Consider the following 18,847-nt stretch of genomic DNA (forward strand, 5'->3'; position numbering starts at 1 on the left):
TCGAATAAATTCGCTGGACTTAAATTTATAAACACAATTTTGATTTACAAATTACACCCACACTAATAAACGTTTTAAAGGTAGGTATTATCTATATCAAAAAGAGTGTGTGCGCCGAGCATACGTGTCAGAAGTGGAACTTCTTTCATCTTTGCCAAGATACAAAGATCGTCGCCTTACTCCATGGCGTGACGGTATTGCCATGACGCGACATTGAAATTTTACTTTCATCGCGCCTAAAGAATTTTCACTTCAAAAACTTCCATCATTCTTTCACACTCTCCCAACATCATACCAAAAACCCACCAAGCCTTTTCGCCGTCGGTTAAAAACACACACTAATGACTTATGGGCACATAGGCTTTGGACATCAATTTCCACATTGCAACACTAAGGAACAAAAGAGTGCTTCGATGCGGTCTGCGAGACGGTGCATTTTGTAACGCGTTACGTAATCATGCAGTTTGAGCTTGTGCTATCGAGGTTTTATGGACGCAATTACGTATTAAAAGTATGGTTTTTATGGGATGTGAAGAAGTGCTGTTTAATTAGGGTGAATGCTGGAAATATTCGTGTATTGTCATATGCTGCGGGCATTTAATTGTTAGTCGAAAGAATAGAGAACTGAATGTTTTTGTTATTTTATATAGAAGAGAGGTATTTGGCGTATTTTTTGGTAGGTTGGTATCCTTACCACATCCATGCTATTATGGATTAAGCTATATCTAAATTGAGGATCTAGAATCCTCGTTGTTAGCGGCTGTATATCCGCAACAAATTCTAATACATTCGCTTACAAAACTCGAGTACACATGTACTAAACTACTAAATGTCTGGTACATATATTATACATAAATATAATCGATCCATAAATCCCCTAATTGGCTGATCGTTATTAGCTCAGATTACCATAATATATCGTGTAACGGTACACGACAGATCGTGTCGTATCTGTGCCGTCGGAGAACTGTGTCGCCGACTACCGCTAGGGTCACTGCAAGGAAATGTCAAGATACGTATTAGCCACAGACATGTATATATAAGTAGACAACGCAAGTACCGCGATCTGTATGAAAACCAAGCGTGTCATATTTTTTGTACTGACCTTGACGCGTTATGACGTCACGAGCGCTTTTTAGTGATGTTAATTTCATTTTACGCTAAATCGATTAGGCCGCCACTCGCGCGGCGATTCTAGTATCGTCCTATCCCATCGAAGTAAATCGAAAGAAATCAGATCAAACTAGATCTATGTCTAAGAGGTAGTCAAATAAATGAATCGTAATCGATTACTAAATCGATTCAAGACAGAAAAATGATAATTACCATAGACAGAGGGATGATAAAATAAAGTTATAAACCTTTTAATATTCTAACAAGTAAACTAATGTGTTTTAGCTTTTTCTTACATATGCCCATTGAGTTACCATGTACTACGTACTAGAGAGGCCATCGAAAGAAAGTAATGAAACTGTCAATCAATCAATCTTTATGTCCCGTTGCATCGATCCATTTTTCTTTTATGTTCGGGTTACTTGGAAAACTGAAAAAACAAACATAGTCTAAGCAATAAGGAGTTTTCTTAAAAAACTCCCAAGATGACACTTTAACTAATGGCGTCCATGTCATAATATTTATTTTTAGTACCTTTGTATTAAAATACTTAAAAGTTCTAGGTCAAGTCGTATTAAATGACAAAAAAAATCTATGCCTTTTTTTCTGAAAAATTGCTCCTTCAAATTATCATTTATCTGTTCGATTATAAAATCGATTAGAATCGAGAACTGTTGCATCAAATGAACATCACTAACCACAAAATTGGACAGAAAAATGAGAACAGAAAAATGAGAAGACGCTATTCATTGCTTGTTATCATACGACGCGATCTTTACCGTGCCAAGTAAAAGCCGCAATGTATTCCGAATCATTTCGTATGATTTGGTATCCGTGTTTGTCACGATCGTTTTCCACAGATATTCTTTATTTGATTTTAAAATAAATAGTGCATATTCTGATTAGAAAATTACTTACCGGTGGAAGGAAACATCTCTGCTAACTCGGCCACTCACAGCTGTGGAGTTTCTACAGTTTATAACGGCGTAATTCGGCATTTTACTTTATTCAGCTTCACGTCTTTCCTTGGCGAACTGCAAGCGCGGACTGAGTGTAGGCCAGCGTCAAGTAAGTTTCATAATCGTAGTTTGGACACGGGAAGTACATACACTCGCTTAGTCTATCTTGATATATGTCCGTGGTATTAGCTTTGTTTTTAATTACACGACACGATATGTGTGTACTTTTTGGAGTACACACATATCGTGTCGTGTATCACGATAAATAGAGAAAGGATTATAAAGGCTTATACAAGAAAATGGATGCGAATAAAAACGTTTGGATTATAGGTATTATTTGTACTATCAATCGTATTCTCAACCTAGAATAGTCCTAGAACATGCGCAATTATTAGTTCAAATGTCCTGAAACCAAGACTTCATTGTGCCTTTGTTCTTTGTGGTAGGCAGCAAACCTTTGTATTAGGTTTTAATTGATTGTCAATTCAAATCCTACAAATGATCGAATTCTAAACTAATAACTGAAATACACAGAAATAAGATATCTTTGAATACAAAATTAATGCAATCTTATAAATTGGTGAAAATTGCTAGGCTATATCGAGGTACCTAGGTCCTAGGTATATATCGCAAAGACTAAACCACATTAAAGATTTATAGACGTTCTTATGGTTGACGTACCGTTATGTTAGTCTCTAAGTAATGCATAATAACTACATAAAACAACTAGCGGTCCGCCCCGGCTTCGCCCGTGGTACCTACATGTTTAAACTATCCTATCTCTCAAGTTGGATCGAACTGCACATGGTGTGCGAATTTTATTATAATCGGTTAAGTGGTTTAGGAGTCCATTGAGGACAAACACACACACACACACACGAGATTTATATATATTAAGATTATATTATAAAGGTAGCTAAGTTTGTAACAAAAACACAAAAGAACATAAAAAATTTAAAGTATTTTCAACAGTAAAATATAAAAATTCGCCAGTTTGCGATAGCGAAAGACTATCGCACTACTGTTCTTTGTTGAATACAAATTTGATTTGCATAATATTATAATATATTCTAAAAATGCGTGCATTACGTACTAATAGAAAATAAGACAAAGCACATTCGACATGGCTATACATAATTTACTTCCTACTATTATTATAAAACATGATTATAAGAATATGAATGTAACATTACCCAATGGTTTTTACTTTTTATGAAAAGCACACACAGAATATTGTAAATTTAAAGTTCCCTACAGATCGCGAATAAGTAAGTTAAATAATAATACCACATTGGACTCATCAATTACTATCTATACTACCTATATTATCTATGTACAGCAGCTGTATTAGTTTTTAAAACAATTTCAAAATGATTTCAAACTTAATGAACATGACTCAACATTTCAAGGATATTTTGCTAACGCACCTTTAATTCTTTGAACGTCCCTCACCTTTTCCTCTAATGTATTAAAAAAAGAGTTTATAGGTCTACCAGAATCTGATGGCATATTTATATTTAAGAAATAAAAGATTTTCATGTGGCAACTTATTTGACAACTATCAAATTGGTTGTCAAATTATTTGTCTTTTTTGCAGTTGATAAATAAATTTTAGGATTTTGTCTAAAAAATCTTCGAAAATGTCGAAAAAGCCGCTGTGATCACAAGCAAGAGGTGTTGTTTATAATGTGTATAAAAAAATATATGATGAAGAAGGGTCAAACACATCGCAATTTTCAATTTAGAAGATTTTATTGGTAAATTGGACTTACCCGCTTTGATACTTTCAATTAAAAAATATTATATGTAGGTAACTATAATATTGTTTGTTGATTGGAATATAATTTTATGAAAACTTATTACAGGAGTTTCCAATACGGCTATTCGTCAAGTCCAAGCTGTCCAAGTCAATTTTATAATGTGTGTATCTGTTTATACTTACGAAAATAAACATAGTTTTATTTTATTTTACAAAAAATTATAAGCAGTCTAGTTTTCTATCGAAATAACATCGATATTTTTACATGGAATAATGATAATGAACATACAAATATAGGTATGTGTAAATAATAATATGTATTACCTGTATAAAAGTAATATATGTATTATACGTCATGTAAGTATGTACCCACATAATATTAAGACTTTATTTACATAATATTAATTAATTTATTTATTTATTATTTATTAAGTGGATATCTCATTATTAATTAAGTAGAGTATTGTCCACTTATGTAATGTGACTAATGATATTGAGAACAAACTAAAAAATAAGCAGTATCAAGATCGTTCAGTCCATTTTCCCTAGGGTTGCACACTCAAAATTTTGATTTCCCTAATTGCCATCAGATTCTGGTTTACCTATATATACCTATTTATATTACCTATAATACACGTTTAAAAATCCACGATAATTTGGCACAAAGCTTCATTTCCATAACACGTCACGCTTCCTGCCGTTGAAGGTCAAATTAAAAAGTTAACCGTCGAACAATCGAAATCCTTTGTACAATTAAAAAAAAACATGGCCTCGATGACGTCATACTTCATGAAGAGAAAACGGGGCGTTTGGGAGCTTTATCAGTTTTTAATGTACTTCGAAATTTTAATAAGGAATATTGAAGTTCGTGATGTAATTATCCAATATTTTGGATACTATTACCAGCTCGGTATAAACTGTAAATCATAAAACATAATCAAATAAACATACATTTTATGAAATATTTTTGTGATCTCAAACTTTAAATATTACGAGCATTTTACGACCGTGAGATTTTAACTTTTGTGTGTCATAAGCATATACATAAACATAAATTATACATTATTAATTTTATTTTTAATATAAATGATAATTATTTCGTCATGAGAAAATTGTGTCAGAATATTTTAGTAACAAAACATTTGAGTGAGCAACAATGAACGTGCAGTTTTTTTACATTTACACAGAAAATAGATACTGATGAGTGTTCTTTTGAATGTAACTACGAATAATTTAATTCCACAATCACAATTCTAACAACTAAAGATGAATTAAACTGAGACCCTTAATCTTATCTATCAGAACCTACCTACTCTGCTATCTACTCTGCTATCTACTAACATAACCCAATCGAATGGACTTTGAAGAGGAACTACCATTTTAAGGCATTGTATACTCTATAGTACACTCTATGGTTTGGGAATTTAAAAATGGAACAAACATGAGAATAGACAATATGAAGGTCCCTGCTCCCTCCGTACTAAGCAGACGCGGTCTGAGTCACGCGGCCGCGCGCTTCCGCCTGATAGCAAGGTCACCGGCCGAGACGCACACACACAAACAAACGACGCACACCGGCATACGTGAAAGCAGTGAGAGTACACTCGTGCACACAAGCTCTTACGCCCTATAACGTTTTTGCAGGGCAGACCGCAGCCTTTTATTGCTAATGGATGTACTTGTGTTTTACAAGGTATATCGATGCGAATTTTATTAAAAAGGTAGGTAGGTACGATATAAAAGTTGTAGGGATGTTTTTATTGTGATGCATGTGTGCTAAATTAATTAATGTTTTGTGTTAATTTCGTTTGATGTTAAACGAATTAATTCGAAAGTAATCAATTTTGTCCGTTTGTCTGTTCATAACGTCCTTTGGTTGGCGATATATCAAACTTGAAATAATGACAGATAAAACAACATATGAAACAATTTTCCATCTGTCTTCAACCGATATGCATAATGCAACATAAATAAAAAATGTGTTGCTAACAAAAACATAAAGAAAATATTTCTGTAATGCGGTCGGAATTGCACAAGCGAGTGAAGCAGCGGGCGAGAAGCTAGTTTTATTATAACAGCATCACTGCTCATATCCGCATAAATAGCATAGCGACAAAATGCCAAGAGACTGTCAAAACAAGTCTATTTCTGTTGAAATAAAATTCGAGGTCGTGAACGCAATCTACAATTAAACAGCTCTAAATTTTAATACCACCTATTCTTTATTCGTGTGCAACTTTGCTAGAAGCATTACACATGAACAGCATTATATTTTATCAAAGTATCAAACACTATATTTATCAACACTTTCCAATAATCTGAAAGCAAGAAATAATCAATCAAAGGAATCCGATATTTTCACGTTCGATAAGATAAAGTACCATTATTGCAATGTAATAAAGATTTCACCGTAAATAAAATTAAAATTATCACACATTGATAGAATTTTTTTGCTTTATCTTTATATGAATTAAGAGCCACAAGTTCAACAAATTCAATTTTTATCTCGTTCTACGCAAACATCATGCTGCAGCATGCAAAACCCGTTTATTTTAGCGCTTTGTCAATGTTAAAGTTATCATAACACATTAAAAAAACACCTAATCATCACTTCTGCATTAATTAAAAACAGATCGACATTGGGAAAATCCACACGACACTGAAACAAACACAAACATAACCAACCAGACGCACCCATACTGTCATTTGCATGGCGCTTCCGCTACTCAAATTTTACAGTTATTATGTGAATATCTAATTATTACAGTTGTTCAGCAGTTAATCAATCTCATCCGGCGGTAAACAATGAGCCCAGATCCTATTTCAACATTCATTTTGCAATTAAACCGCTTGCTGGAGAACGGTTAGAGATACATGCGCGATAACGAATGTTGCTTCCACTGCTTGGATTTTGTGTAAATTACGTGTAATACTTGTTTATGACACATTGCAAGTCGAGCTGAAACAATACCTTTCCCGTATTACGAACTAACTCCACTGAACTAATTTCAAGCGTGAAATCTGATACGCATTAGATGTTGTCCTGAAATAACATATAGGATTAGGGTACAGCGCCCGGCAAACTTCTTGGACAAAAAGTAGTGAAGTTTTAGTACGCGCAAGCTTCCACCACTATAAGCTAAAAAGTAGCCAAGTTACATGCCGGCAACTATGTATACTAAAATATGAGCAAAGAAAAGTTACTAGTGGAATCTAATAAGTGATATTGGAATAATCGTATTATTAGAAGTTAAATAAGTTAGACGCAATTGTCGTAGCTAAAGGTCACTATTTAATACTCCACAACAATTAACAGCATAATTAGTTTCGCGACTGTTCTATTTATAACTTCCAAATTCACGCAAAAAAGCATTCGGTTCCGTAAAACGCACAAAAAACTAGATAACCATAGATAACAGCTGCAGCGTTCATAGACTAATCTTATATATAAAAATGAATCGCAAAATGTGTTGGTAAGCGCATAACTCGAGAACGGCTGAACCGATTTCGATAATTCTTTTTTTATTATATTCCTTGAAGTACGAGGATGGTTTTTATGTAGAGAAAACGTAAATATTATGTACCACGGGCGAAGCCGGGACGGACCGCTAGTTAAGAATAAAATTTGCAGTGTCATATTGTTATTTTAACTATTATTGAAACCTTCCTGATTGAAACAGAATAGAATGACGCTCCTAGTCACTAACCACAGGGCACAGACTACAGTCTAAGCATTCCAAGTGCAACAATGCTTCCTTATTTTGCATATATGCAAACTCCTGGCTGATTGAATGAAAACCGTTAGAATTTATATACATGTGTGTATGTATATGTATAGAACGTGACAGGCCGTTTTATTATATTCGTTTCTGCAATACTATCACTGCCTACACACTAGATTTGTCTGTCGAAACCATTAGCATATGCGAGGGAGTGTCTGTACTCGGTCGTGGACTAGCATGGTTCAATATTTGAACTATTAGAACGCACACATTAGTCATTATAGACTAAATACAATGGCTGAGAATTAAGTTGAATTATATTATAGACAGATCTAGGTGACTTAGATTAATATGTATAAAAGCGAAAGGATACTCATTGACTGACTAATCGAAATCGAAGGAAACCTCGAAAACTACTTGACCTATGAATATAAGATTTGATAAGGAGGCTGTGTGTGGGAGATGATAGCTAAGAGTAGATTTAAAGTGAGCTTTGAAGGAGGCTGATATTCGCATGTTTTAAACTACTAACTGGAGTGAAGGCTAGTTCACAATAGAATTGAAGGTTTGAAGTCTACTGTTGTAATGAAACGGTTTTGTTTAATATTTTTAAAGATTGTGTCTCACTTCGATATCTACAGAAATCTGGAATGCAGATAAACAATAGCAAAACCACGCCCCAAAGCTAGTAGGTAAATGTATTATATTTTATCTGTATTTATCTCAATTCTTGTAAGACATGTCCTATATAACAACAAAAAAAAAACTAACAGATAAGTTAAGTAAAAAACATGAGCGGATCTCTTTAGTAGTTTTTATCAAGGTACCTATAACATTTATTAATATTCAAATCCAATCAATACGCAGTATATAATTGATAAATCAAAAGGAGAAGACCTTGATATGCAACTTTTTATTAAGAACGTGTCTGGTTGAGCTTGCGAGGCCCGCTTCGGCGATATCATACCTATTTTGTTTATAAATTACATCTAAAGCTTGTTTCATACGTGATGTTTTGTGATATTTCTATTATTTTTGAAGGACTTTCAATACCTATAAGGTACTTGATGTATTTATCCAATTGGAACTGAAAATTGTATGTACATAGTTACAAATATGTGTATAGTTATATTTCTCCTATAATAATAATTTATCTAATTTTAAAATTTTAATAATAATATAATATCTTATCGTAGGTATATTGGATTTAAAAGGTGAGACAAAATAATATATAGATACAATCGAATAAATACTAGTGCTATTGTAACGACGCAATCTGTATACCTAGTAATTGTAAAATTAAATATACGAGTAATAAACTGAATGTGGTAATGGTAATGTCATTGAATGAACCTAGCCTAGTAAGTAATTTAGTTAAACTCATACGTTTTAACTTAAATGAATAAGAAGGTAACAATGAGGCGCATATTTTTTGTATTTTTTATTAGATTATTAAATAAATTTATATTAGGTATTTGCAAGAAAATTATGAGTTAAATTGATGTTAATTTAAAATTGTAGTCAAAAAATTCTAAGCGATAAAATTTGTGTATAATCGATACTTACTATAAATCCATAGCAAAAAATTTAGCATATTATAAAAATACAATCCAATACGATTATTGTCTGTTCAATTTGTTTACATACACAAACGTACACACTGTTTTACCAAATAAAATTATAAGAAAAACAACCAACAAAACTGGTGAAAAATAAAAATTAAATTATATTTTATTTGATCCTCGACACTTTAGTGCGCGAATGTCACTCGGCACGGCTGAAGGACGCGACTGACATAGGGCGGGCGGGGGTGAGCACCCTCCGCGTCACGTGACGAGCGACCTTCAGGCGGCGCACCGACCTTGAGTGCCGTTCGCCCCGCGCGGGTCAGAGGTGAATGCACGCACCCCGCCCCGCGCGCGCTCCCGCCGACCCGTTGCCTTGCCGCGGCCCCGAAGAACGAACGCCTGTCGCCTAATTCCACTCACCTCACTTCTACCATCGCACCACGCTCAGGCGCCGACCGCCTCCGCCAATGCTCCGACCTCATGCACCCTGTCGCCGCGAACAGGTATTAGCGACGCGGCACACCTTTCCCATAAAATATCACCGACAAGTTTATTGACATCGAATCGCTTAAACAATTGCGCAAATGTTTCTATTTTTCAATTACTGAACACGTGCACTGATTTTGTTCCAATTATAAAACACTTGTTTAGTTTAATTTATTGTCAATTCACTCACGAAATGCTATCAACAAGAAAAACATTGAAAACAATGATCGCAAACTATAACGACACTATGTCCTCTCACCTCCGCAAAACAAAGCGGAATAAACCACAGATCCAGTGCAATAGCAAATATGATTTTATTATAAAGTGCCATCTAGAGGATGACATTGAAATAAACAGTTGATTAAAGAGACATCTACCGGTTAACTGTAACATAATTTATGTCACTCGTATTTAAAATTTATATCAATCTTTCACAGATGTCACTACTGAGAGTATTAAAAATTAATATAACATTATTTGTTTTAATTTATAGGCTTTTTATAACTATATACTGCCAATTATATTGCAAATTAAACACAATAAATTATACAATCTGGGATTTTACAAAACTATGTTGATTAGCATTTTGAAGGCATTTTGTGACAGTTTAACAAAATGACATCATTGGCAAATGTCAATTTGCTGTCTGTAAATTACTCCTATTTGTCATGTTTGTCATCTAACAGCTGTGTTTGCTTGTGAACGTGAATTTTGTTGTAGTTTCTGTGAATTGTGAAGTTGTAACTTGTAGTATATGTAATACTCCAACTAAACCTGGTTTTCGCAAGGAATTATCCCGTTTTACATAAAAGTTCGAATATATTCTTAAACAAAATTATTGAGAACCAGTGTAAAAATATATCCTTGAGAAGGCGACTTAATTAATTAAACAAACATATTTTACTGTGACACTCAAGGCTGTAGTAATAAAAGCAAAGTTTGTGACTATTATGACACTAACAAAGGCATAATGGGTGAGGAAAATGACCAATTCGGCAGAACGGCTAATAAAAATGTTCTTTTGAAGATTGTTATACTGGGTGATGGAGGAGTAGGGAAATCATGTTTAATGAGCAGATTCATATCGAATCACTTCGACGATCACAACTTTCACACGATAGGAGTGGAATTTATGAATAAAGTTGTGGAAGTCAATGGCAAACCATACACATTGCAGGTAATTATTGTATTTATTTCATAGTTTCGTATTGTATTGTTATACTTGACTCAGAATTTGTTTACATAACTGTTTTGTTACATTATTAAATGCATTGTACGCACTATCATTGTAGTAATGAATATGCGTCATTAGATTTATGTAACAGTCATGTAGTAAAATATTATAATTATTTCAGAATTAATAGTATCTTATATATAAAATTCTCGTGTCACAATGTTAGTCTGCATACTCCTCCGAAACGGATGGACCGATTCTCATGAAATTTTCTGTGCATATCGGGTAAGTCTGAGAATCGGCCAACATCTATTTTTCATATGTACCACGGGCGAAGCCGGGGCGGACCGCTAGTACTTTTATAAAAATTTTGTTCTGCTTCTTGACATTTACTTTTTGTCCTTGAATTTATGTTATATGTCAGATTATGTTGTGCTAAATAATGATGATACAAGTTTTTCAAACAAAACCAAGGTTCTATAATCAAGTTTTATCTTAAATACTCAAATATTTGTGTTGTAAGTTTTGAACGAAAACTCATATAATAAAAAGAAGTTTTACTGCCAAGCATCATTTCCAACGAAATTGCCTTTAGTTAAGTATGAAATTAAAGGTGCGTCTAAAAGAAATTTAGTTAAATGAATAAATTTTCATTTCGAAATAATGTCAAATAATATTTATATGAATTACAAAATTATCAGTGTTGTTGTGTTTTTGTTGCATTAATTAACAATTTGGTGAATATTAAGTTTAGTTGCCATGATAAAAATTCAATGTTAAAAAAAATTTATTGGTTACCTATGAGAACAAAGTCTAATGATCAATTAATTAGTTAATATAGTGTGGTTTTCTTGCAAATATGCCATATATTTTAAGTATATATCAAAGTACTTTTTTATAATGATAATAATTAACTAGACCCATAAATTATTTTATTTTAATGAATGTGGTATTTGTATTACTAATCGTGGGCTCCTTGCATGATCTCTATGTTATAGAAATATCTATAATATATTATATCTAACATATTATGTTATTTCAGATTCAGTCCTATAAACATTACAATATTACTGATCAAATTCCATGCTGCATTGTGAAGTTATGGTGTATACTTAATATTATAAAGCTGAAGAGTTTGTTTGTTTGTTATTAACGTGCTAATTTCGGGAACTATTTGTCCGATTTGAAAAATTCTTTCGGTGTTAGATAGCCAATTTATTGAGGAAGGGATTTTGATGCGGTTTTTTTAATAGATAGAGTAATTCAAGAGGAAGGTTTTAGTATATAATTTATTTGGTTTTAGACAAAGCGGGTGAAGCCGCAGGCGGTAAGCTAGTATGATATAAATTGAGTAGCTAGTAAGAAAGCTACTTTAATTGACGCCTTATTCTGTACCTTTTTAAAACACGGTTTTGGAAAATTTCTTTATAGTTTATAAGCTAAGCAACTCAATATAAGGGTGCGAAGTATGTACCCTTGTGTTACCAACTTGAATTTGTATTAAATTGCTAAAGTAGAATAATAACAACAGACAACCTTTCATGGTAGTTAGTTTGCTTTGTAAAATGTCTTTTTCATATATATAGTTACAAGGTTTTTCCTCATGCACAGCCAGATTAAAATTGCATTGCCCTGGGCACTTTAGAAAAAAGCAACCTTGATCTTCAATTTTTTTCTTTTTATTTAACTAGTTTCAAATAATATTTTGTATATTTTTCCTCTTCATCCAAATTCCGCTGTCCTGAATCAAAAAGCAGTAAAGATCCATATGTATGTACCTGTGTACTTTTTTTAGTTCAACTAATTTTAAAAACTGTTAAGGTTTCAAGTTCAAATTACTAAGAGACAGTAGGTACATTAACTTTAAGGAAGTACTAAATTATAGCTTTAAATTAATTAACAATGGCCTTTCAACAAATGGTATAATTGAGAATTTTTCCTTTCTCTATGGATATATAATCATTTAATATGTACACTGTACATATTAAATGATTTTAACAAGGGTCTCACGGGTGAACAAGAGATCTTGGGTCCATCAAATTGGCCACCCCTGATGTAGAGTAAGAGCGAGCGCGCACGAGCAACTTTGTCTCCGCAACTATTTTGTCTCTCCCATCAATTTGTATGGGGAGTTGCGTCGCTACGTGCGCGCACTTTCATACTAGCCCATGGGTGAAGAGACAAAATAGTTGCGGAGACAAAATAGTTGCGGAGACAAAGTTGCTCGTGCGCGCTGGCTCTAATTTAAATTCTAGGTAAAAAGTACAAACTTGTTTGATTGACATTTTACATTGAATACCTTACAGGTTATTATCTATATAGTTATACTCAAATTGCATTGATATTCATGATATTATCATATTTAAGTCTGTAATTCTTTAAATTCCATTGATTCTTTTATGTAGTTTTATTAATATGTTTTCATCTTGAATATATTTATGCATTGTAAGAAATGGGAGAATGTAAATAAAAAAAAGTACATTATATGAACTTGCCTCCACCACAGAAAACTTAATAGAATATTATTTATTATCTGTGGACTGTGGTAGTATTAATACATCTCTACTTACTGATCACTTAAACATAATGGTGGATTTATCATTTATATCAAACGAACATAGAGCTAGAGCAAGAGCATTCTTTCATGGTCTTTTGGTGTAAACAAAAACTCGTGTCAACTTTTTCGGAAAGTAAAGCCTTTTTTATTATATTTAATTGTATGGTCGGATATCATTAATGAACCAGTGCCAAGAAGTACACTTATTATTATATCTTTTACAGATCTGGGATACAGCAGGCCAAGAAAGATTCAAATCCCTAAGGACACCTTTCTACAGAGGGACAGATATATGCATATTGGCATATGCAATAGATGATAGAAGTTCGTTTAATAATATAAAAACTTGGTTGAACGAATTCTTGCACTATGCTGGAGTTAAGAACGGCATTGAGAAATTCCCTTTTGTCGTGGTTGGTAATAAGGTGAGCTTTTTGATATAACATAATTCATGCAAAATTTTAACCCACATAGAAGTGATAGTTTTCAGTCAGTAACAGTCCTTTAAACCTTTTATTTTTTTTAAATTGATGATCACTAACTTTTTTGTACTTAAATTTGGATTAAACAATTGGCTAAGTGTGAGTTGACAGTATTTTTTTTTTAATTTTTTGTTTATTGTTACCTTGCCAGTTATGTTATGATGTTTTCCTTCACCAAATAATCATATTTTATAATAATTACAGTCAGATGTATCGTCAAAAGACAGGGAGGTATCGTACGAACAGCTGAAGCAGTGGTGTGAACAGAACAAAATCGGAACTTATATTGAGACATCAGCGAAAACAGATAATAATGTTGTGGAAGCATTCTCTTTGGCTGTTCAAAGGTAAATTTAATGGTGTTTTAAGTTATTCCTTAGCAATGCTCACATTGATCTTCGTAAAATAAATACTTTTTATCATTTATTTTTATTATTTATTGAGGGTACTTAAAGTATAAAATTATATCAAAAGTTCTGTCTCAAAATTTTTTCTTAATTCAATAAATAAACATTTTTTTTATATCTAAATATTGCTCCTAAAGTATGTTTCTAATCTATTAATATTAAATTTGTAAATGTCTATTTCAAGAAACTTTTTAACTTTTCAGATGGGCTAATTTAGAAGAGAAAGCGGAGAAAGAGCTACGCATGCTGCACCATCCTGATACAGTGACACTACACGGTTCGAACACGAACAGCGGCTTCCGAGCGACTTGCTGCTCTCGGTTCATGGACGTATGAACCATTTTCCCATAGCACATAATGTACCATACAGTTGAAACAGATTACATATCATGAGGTATATTGACGTACATCCATAGAGAAACCATAGTTTTGTATGTCAAAGTGATATTGACAGCTTTTGCAAAAAAAAATAAGAAAAATATAATGCTAAAATGTTCTTAATTTGAATTTAAAGTACCTTAAAATTTCGAAATTACTTAAACATGTATGTTGGCGAAATAAAATGTTTAAGTTTTAGAATCTGTTCAAATATAACTTTTCTTTGCATATGAAATAATAGAGATAACAACATCAGCATTTTCTGATAAGATAAGAAAATTATCTCTGGAATATTTTTATTCATTTAATCTCTTAGCAAATGCATTTACTGCAATGAAAATCTTTCTTATGAATATCTTTGTTTTGCAAATATAACTTGTATTGTTAACAGATTACTTAATTTTATTGTATTTTATTGTTATATGTATTTACTTATGCAACGGTTTTATAGGTAGCTATTTTACGTCGAACATTCCAGAATGTATTTCTATAGTTTATGAAATTACTTAAAAAGTAAATTGAAACTCTTATTTCTACGTATTGTAATTATAGATTTCGACTCCAATCGGAGTCGAAGGGTTTTAAATCTTTTAAGTATTTATTTTCACAAATATTTTAAAACATTTTAAACGTCGTATATTTGATTACATATAATGGTTAGTGCTTAGTGGTAATTAAAAATTGTAACTTAACTAAGTGCCTAGCTTCATCTATTCTTATAATATAAAGTTGCAAGTTTTTTTTTTGTATGTTTGTTTGAACGCGATTCCAAAAATTATTTCACTGTTCGATATGTATGTGATCCCAAAGTATGTACCACGGGGAAAGCCGGGACGAACCGCTAGAATTAAATAAATAGTTACCACAAGAAATGAGGTGTGCACAAAAATATATAATTTGCACAAATGAATGCAGGATTTGTTAGTGGCCTTATACTTGCTTCAAATCTACCTCTTTGTGATGTGGTATGTTGCTTAATTTTTAGTACGCGTAATTTTTACATTACATATAAAAATAAAAAAGGATACGCTGGTCGGTCTTGACTCTCGAAATAAGGTTTTATAAAATTGATAACGGTAAGAAAGTAATTTTTTTGTAAGAAAGTGTATATATGTGTATAGTTTTGTTAAAGTTATACATATTTCAATTTTATTTTATTGTATTTTTTTTAATCTTTCTTTGTATGATTTAAATGGCTGTATTCTTGAATTTTTGTTTCAATGAATAATCGATGTGTACTAAAAATTAAGTAATAAGTTTATTTTAATATTCAATAACATACTTATTTTTTTTTACTTATTGCAATGTACATAGTTGATAGTTATTTGCAATCTGTATATAATGGTGTTATCACTTTGTACCGGTTATTCTATTGTTTTGGTACTTAGTCTCGAAATATATGCATTTATATGTGTATACGAAAATAATTTTACAGTACTGAACACAAGTTTTTGTATATCTATCTCTCTCTAACGCATAAATTGCCTTTAGAGTGAGCAGGATAGTATATGTGCACGTACAAGCAGTTTTGGTAGTTCGATGGCAGAACGGAAAAATAAGAATCTTTCTCGCTCGAATGGAAGGTATTTTAACGTGGTAGAAAGAGACAAACTACTTTTAATCTCTTTCTAACGTATAAACGGACTTTAGAGTGAGCAGGATAGTATATGTGCACGTACAAGCAGTTTTGTTAGTTCGATGGCAGAACGGAAAAATAAGAATACTATCTTTCTCGCTCGAATGGAAGGTATTTTAACGTGGTAGAAAGAGACAGACTACTTTTTTATGAGTATGAAGAATTATTGAAAATATCTTGGAATTGACTAATCGTGTAACTTCAGAGAGAAAATTATTGGGTAATTGAGTCTACACCATAATTATTAACGTAATAATCTCCCTTTCATATAAGATCAGAATAAAATTAATTATTGAAAATTTGGTTGTTATAGTTAATGATAAAAACTAGAATTTAAGGAAATTATTGTAATCATGCACATGGGCTTTAATCTAATGTAGTACATCACTCAGTATTTATAATGAATTCATGTTTTGTAAAATTATATTTGCTTATTATTTGTTGGCAACTGCTTAAATTTTATCGCATAATATATTTATGATAGCGTATGTTTGTAGTTTAATATTGACTTAAGTTTTTACTTGTGTGTTATTTCGCATTTTAGTCGCACCTTTACGGTGCATTCACATCAAGAGCAAGAGCATTAGGTATTTCGTAATCTTTCAGTCTAAACAAAAACTCGTATGCAGTGTTGTTCAGTATTAGTAAATTGCGTCGAATCTTTTTGAACGCACTGAGAACATCAAAAGAATGCTCTACGCCGCGCCTGTTTAGACTAAAAGAATTTGATATAGTGGGGTTCGAATGAACATTCGCACGCTTGATGTAAATGCACGGTTATATTGCCTTTAGATTTTACGAAGTTGTTGTAAATTTATATAATTGTTTTAATGTTAAATATGTTTGATTTGTTCGAAGGTTAGTGTTGCACATGTTTAGGCTATAATTATTCTTTAAATTGGTTGTGGGAATTTCTAAATAGTAAGATGCAATCATGTTTTATGTTATTTCATCGATAAATATATTTTTGTTTGTTCACTTAATACTAGTGCACTATAGAAGTAGGTGTACGGGGAAGTGTTCCCATATAAATGAGGTATTACTGGTACATATAGGAAAAGAATATTCCAATTATTATACCAATAAATGAATAATTCCAAAAATAATACTTTTTAGAACTGATAATTTAGTACTTAAAGATAGATAGAACCAATCTTTATGGCAGTTCAGAAGTTAGCCAAAAGAATGTTTGTGCAATGTGACACTTGATTTTACGGCTCTATAAAGATCGGTTCTATCTGTACCTAGATTCATGTAAGGTTTAAAAACGTGTATTTCTGTCCATTCCAAAATTGTACTTTACATAATTTTCAGCTCTTATAATCTCACGCGCAATATTCTGTTTTTATTGTAGGTATGTATAGTTTTCATTCTTGTCGTAAATTCCCGCCAATTCCCTACCGTCATCACGCGTGATTGACACACGTCACACACACCATACAGCCAAACTTATTATAAACTCTGTTGTAGGTATAATTTTTATTTTGTATCACTTCTAGCGAACATGTGCATGTAGAATATAAAATATATTTATTTGGCCGCGTAGCAGCACATAATGCACTTATCTCTTAAGTTTGAAGTTTAAGCTGTGATGTTTAACCTGTAATGAGAATCAGAATAAAAATATTTAAGTTATTTTTGTTTTATTCATTGCCCCCTTGATAGTGGTGTCAGGTGTGAATGTAAAACGATATTCGAAGGAACGTTAAATTAGATGGAAATGCTTTTGGAAATCATCCCTGCGTGGCTCATTCGTAAGCTATTAGGTAGATATTATGTTCGAGAAATCTGGAGAAATCGCTCTAGTATGCACCCACCTTTGAAATAAAAATAGAACTTAGTAAAGTGATTGGTTTATCGATAGTACAGATAATATATTACTATAAGTTGTAGGTCAAACGATAGTAAGTGGTAAAGCTATGTTTTGTTAAAATTTAAAACTGATATATACAGGTGTAGGTAATCGTTAAGTGTGCACAAGCGATTATTCCATAACTATTGCAGATATCAAAAAACTTTAAAATGATATCGAAAGTACCTAATGAGTAAAATGGCCATAATACATTTTTTAAAATAAAACGAGAAATACCAAAAAAATTATCCTCAGATTATGTATTCTAAGACTCGCATGTTTCATGTAAGTAGGGATAAAGTAATTTCATGATAAGAAATAAAACAAAATAATTACCCAGAACAATTTTTAATAAATATAATATTTACTTACAATACGCGTACATCTTTGGAATTTATCACTATCATCAATTTTGATACATGAATCAAAAGTTAGGTTACATTTTTCGTTACAATCTTGTTACAATCATAAACACTAAAAATATAATAAACATTTAACTGATATTTTAACCAATCCACTGTTTTTTACAACAAATAAGTTAGTAAGTTACAGAAATATACTACTACTACTATTTACTAAAATTATGTAAACTGTTTACCCTTACAGAATTCTTGGAATATTTGTCTCGTATTGCTTTTTAAATGTACAACATCAAAAGTTCTATTTGTTCTTGAATTCAGTATTGAATAAAAACCAGGAACAGGAAAAATTACTGAGCGTATTGCTTTGCCGTTTAAACTAATATAATATTTCG

At 32.1% G+C, this 18,847-nt stretch overlaps 2 protein-coding genes across 2 annotated transcripts in view; one reads left to right on the plus strand and one right to left on the minus strand.

Annotated features, from left to right (window-relative positions):
- Hr39 (Nuclear hormone receptor FTZ-F1 beta) overlaps positions 1 to 9,878 on the minus strand; it is a 39,832-nt gene extending 29,954 nt beyond the window's left edge. Inside the window, exon 1 of the mRNA XM_090119397.1 lies at positions 9,542 to 9,878. The gene's annotated coding sequence lies outside the window, so the exon portion shown is untranslated. The remainder of the gene's footprint in view (positions 1 to 9,541) is intronic.
- Positions 9,879 to 10,283: 405 nt separating this feature from the next.
- Positions 10,284 to 17,876, plus strand: Rab9 (RAS oncogene family member Rab9). The gene is made up of 4 exons (XM_090119398.1): positions 10,284 to 10,784; positions 13,563 to 13,763; positions 14,025 to 14,167; positions 14,431 to 17,876. Exons 1-4 carry the CDS (start codon positions 10,578 to 10,580, stop codon positions 14,561 to 14,563), a joined length of 684 nt encoding a protein of 227 aa, XP_089975524.1. The 5' UTR covers positions 10,284 to 10,577; the 3' UTR covers positions 14,564 to 17,876.
- The last annotated feature ends 971 nt before the right edge of the window (positions 17,877 to 18,847 follow it).

Source organism: Colias eurytheme, chromosome 3 (assembly GCF_061535395.1).
Source record: "Colias eurytheme isolate Ceu_HAF_F1 chromosome 3, ilColEury1 Martin Lab GWU primary, whole genome shotgun sequence".
NCBI lineage: Eukaryota > Metazoa > Arthropoda > Insecta > Lepidoptera > Pieridae > Colias > Colias eurytheme.